Consider the following 2,656-nt stretch of genomic DNA (forward strand, 5'->3'; position numbering starts at 1 on the left):
GGGGAGATAGAAAGAGACACAGAGAGAGAGAGAGAGAGAGAGAAACAGAGAGAGAGAGCGAGGGGGGGAAGGGGGGAGAAGAGAGACAGATGAATTTGCAATAACAGGCTGAGCGTCATAAGAAGTGCTAAAAACCAGTATTCAAACTTATCCAAGATGACCACCCCTTGTAGAGAAAAAAAGTGGTCATATTAGACAGGTGGTTCTCTAGGATAGTGCCATTATAATATAGAAAAAAATGCAAGGGGGGCAGGGGAAATGGTCATTTGTACAAGCGGTTGTCCACCTGTTTAAGCCAACCACTTTTCTCCTTGACAAAAAGAGGTTGCCTTGGAAAATATTGACTGCATTTAAAATATGATAAAATGCTTTATTATGTTTTATTATTCATCAACATTTACTCATTCTCTGTTGGAACAAATATATATAAATAAATCAGACACCGGTGAGTCACCTGTAAAAGTTGCTCTTGACTATGTAGTTATCCAGCGTCTCGGACACAGGGCTTCTGTAGTACTTCTGCATCTTTGGGTCCTCCGACGCCTTCAGCAACTGGGTCAATGACTCAGATTTCTGTAGGAACGGTCTGTGAAGTTCCCAGTCCATGCCCAAAGCTTTCAGCAACACATCTAGGTGAGGGGACAGAAAAGGTTGGAGTGTTAAAACATCCAGAGACATATACATATATGGGCAACTCTCGTTCATACAGAAATCCTTTGCATGAATTGTCTGTTTATGTCTATATTAATCTACACATGATGGTCCATAAGTACTACTATTAAACTACCACATAAAATGTCATATATAGGCAGAAGAATCATATGGCAGCAGCAATAAAATTAAGAAAGCCAGGAAAAGTGGCATTTGCACACAATTAAGTAAAATCAGTATGCTATGCAAACATTTAGGGTAATTTTACAGATAACTTATAATTTAGGTAATGATCAACGTGCTACTTATTTCTTAAAGACCTCTTGCAATTTAAATGTTCAAACATAATAGCAACTCATTCAACATTTTTTACTAAAAACATTTTCCAGAAAATCTAGTCTACAGTTACAATAATAGTTCTGAATGTCAGTATGCCTGGATTACTAAAATCTGTACAGAACAGAATTAAAACTATTTTTAAAAAGTAAAATAAAAATCAGTAATAAATCGATTGCTAAAACAAAAATTAAGGGAAAAATGAAGGAGAGAAGGATCTGAAAAACGACAAAGACAGCTCAAAGCAGGGTCAGGACAATGTGGAGTGTTACTTCTGGATGAAAAAAAAAATCAATATTGTCTAGAAAGGATGAAAAATCCTTTTCCACTCAAAGAACAATCTTGCAATGTCAACTCAACAAAACCCCATTCCAAACACAGAATCTGTCTTTGAAAGTTTCTTTGCTTCAACTCCCTAATCTTCCAGCTTTAACTAACATATGCAGTGGAGATCATTAGCATGAACCCAACAATTTTATTCTGTTCTTAGTGCTGGGGAGTATCAAAGACACAGCATAAAAAGAGTTACGTCCAAAAGGAAGTGATCATGTAAAGGAAACTTAAGTCCCAAGTATTGATCAGAATAACTACCAATCTCCTCATCACCATGACTATAAGAACAGGGAAGTTAGTGAAAAAGTATTGAGTAACTAAGAAACAAACTACAAATTTTCAATGTATAGAATCTTTTAAAACAAATACAGCCAAACTAGAAGTAAAACTGAGATACAAAACTTCCTACTACAACAGGAAGGCATAATGTTTTGTATTTTTCGGCAGATGAAATACTTGGCAGGCCTAATTTGTACCTATTGATCAAGTTAGAACACAGAAGCAGTGACACTATAAAATGAAATGTTCAAACTACAAACAGTATTTGAAATAGGCAGCAATGGGTTTTCTAAAACACAGGCTTGGTCAAAAGAGCATACAAGCAGGATAAATAATACACAAGCATTAAACTCTTTTCATTCAACTTGGAAAAAAAGATGTCCATAATTGCCCCCTTTACTGGGTTAGATTCAATCATCTCCAAAGCCCCATTAGAGAGTCCTGGAAAAATCAGCCCTGGCAACAAATCAATATATGGTTCATTTTGTGGTCTTGCAAACCTTTTAAGCCCATAAACTGTCTATTTGTATCAGCAGATTGATAGCTGAGAGTTATGTAATTCAAATTACTGGATGTGTTCTGGGATTATAGAGAAATATGATAAACTAAATTAACAAAATGCTAAAGCAAACAATGTACTCTTGAAAAGAGCTAATGGCAGAGCTATGAAGAGGAATGAAGGCTTTAAAAACCGACGATTGATCAAGTTGAGATCATAGGCACAGCGCAAAGAGTCAGAACAATGTTTGTTTTAAACAAGCTTCTCATTGGGATTCGTTAGCCATTACGTCCATGGCTCGACAAGACTTGAGCTTGCCTCCCCTGCCACAGTATTAGGTTTGAGTCCAGCTCATGTAGACATGGTTGGCGGTTATCACGGTTTTCTTTTCTTCCGTAATTAACACACCTGGTCTTTTTGATAGGTGCTTTTTTGTTTGTTTTAGAGAGAGTTTTACGGCACTTGCAACACAATAAGGTCATATAAATGCAGAAGATTAGAAGTGTTACATGAGAGTACAAAACAGAAAAAAAGGAGGAGAGATTAAGATGATAAATG

At 36.3% G+C, this 2,656-nt stretch overlaps 1 protein-coding gene across 1 annotated transcript in view; it reads right to left on the reverse strand.

The window, feature by feature from the left end:
• LOC101861330 (BTB/POZ domain-containing protein 16) overlaps nucleotides 1–2,656 on the reverse strand; it is a 31,839-nt gene that overhangs the window by 15,155 nt on the left and 14,028 nt on the right. Inside the window, exon 7 of the mRNA XM_005089568.3 lies at nucleotides 455–629. Within this exon, the coding sequence (XP_005089625.1) occupies nucleotides 455–629 (175 nt within the window). The remainder of the gene's footprint in view (nucleotides 1–454; nucleotides 630–2,656) is intronic.

This window comes from Aplysia californica, unplaced genomic scaffold (genome assembly GCF_000002075.1).
Source record: "Aplysia californica isolate F4 #8 unplaced genomic scaffold, AplCal3.0 scaffold00007, whole genome shotgun sequence".
NCBI lineage: Eukaryota > Metazoa > Mollusca > Gastropoda > Aplysiida > Aplysiidae > Aplysia > Aplysia californica.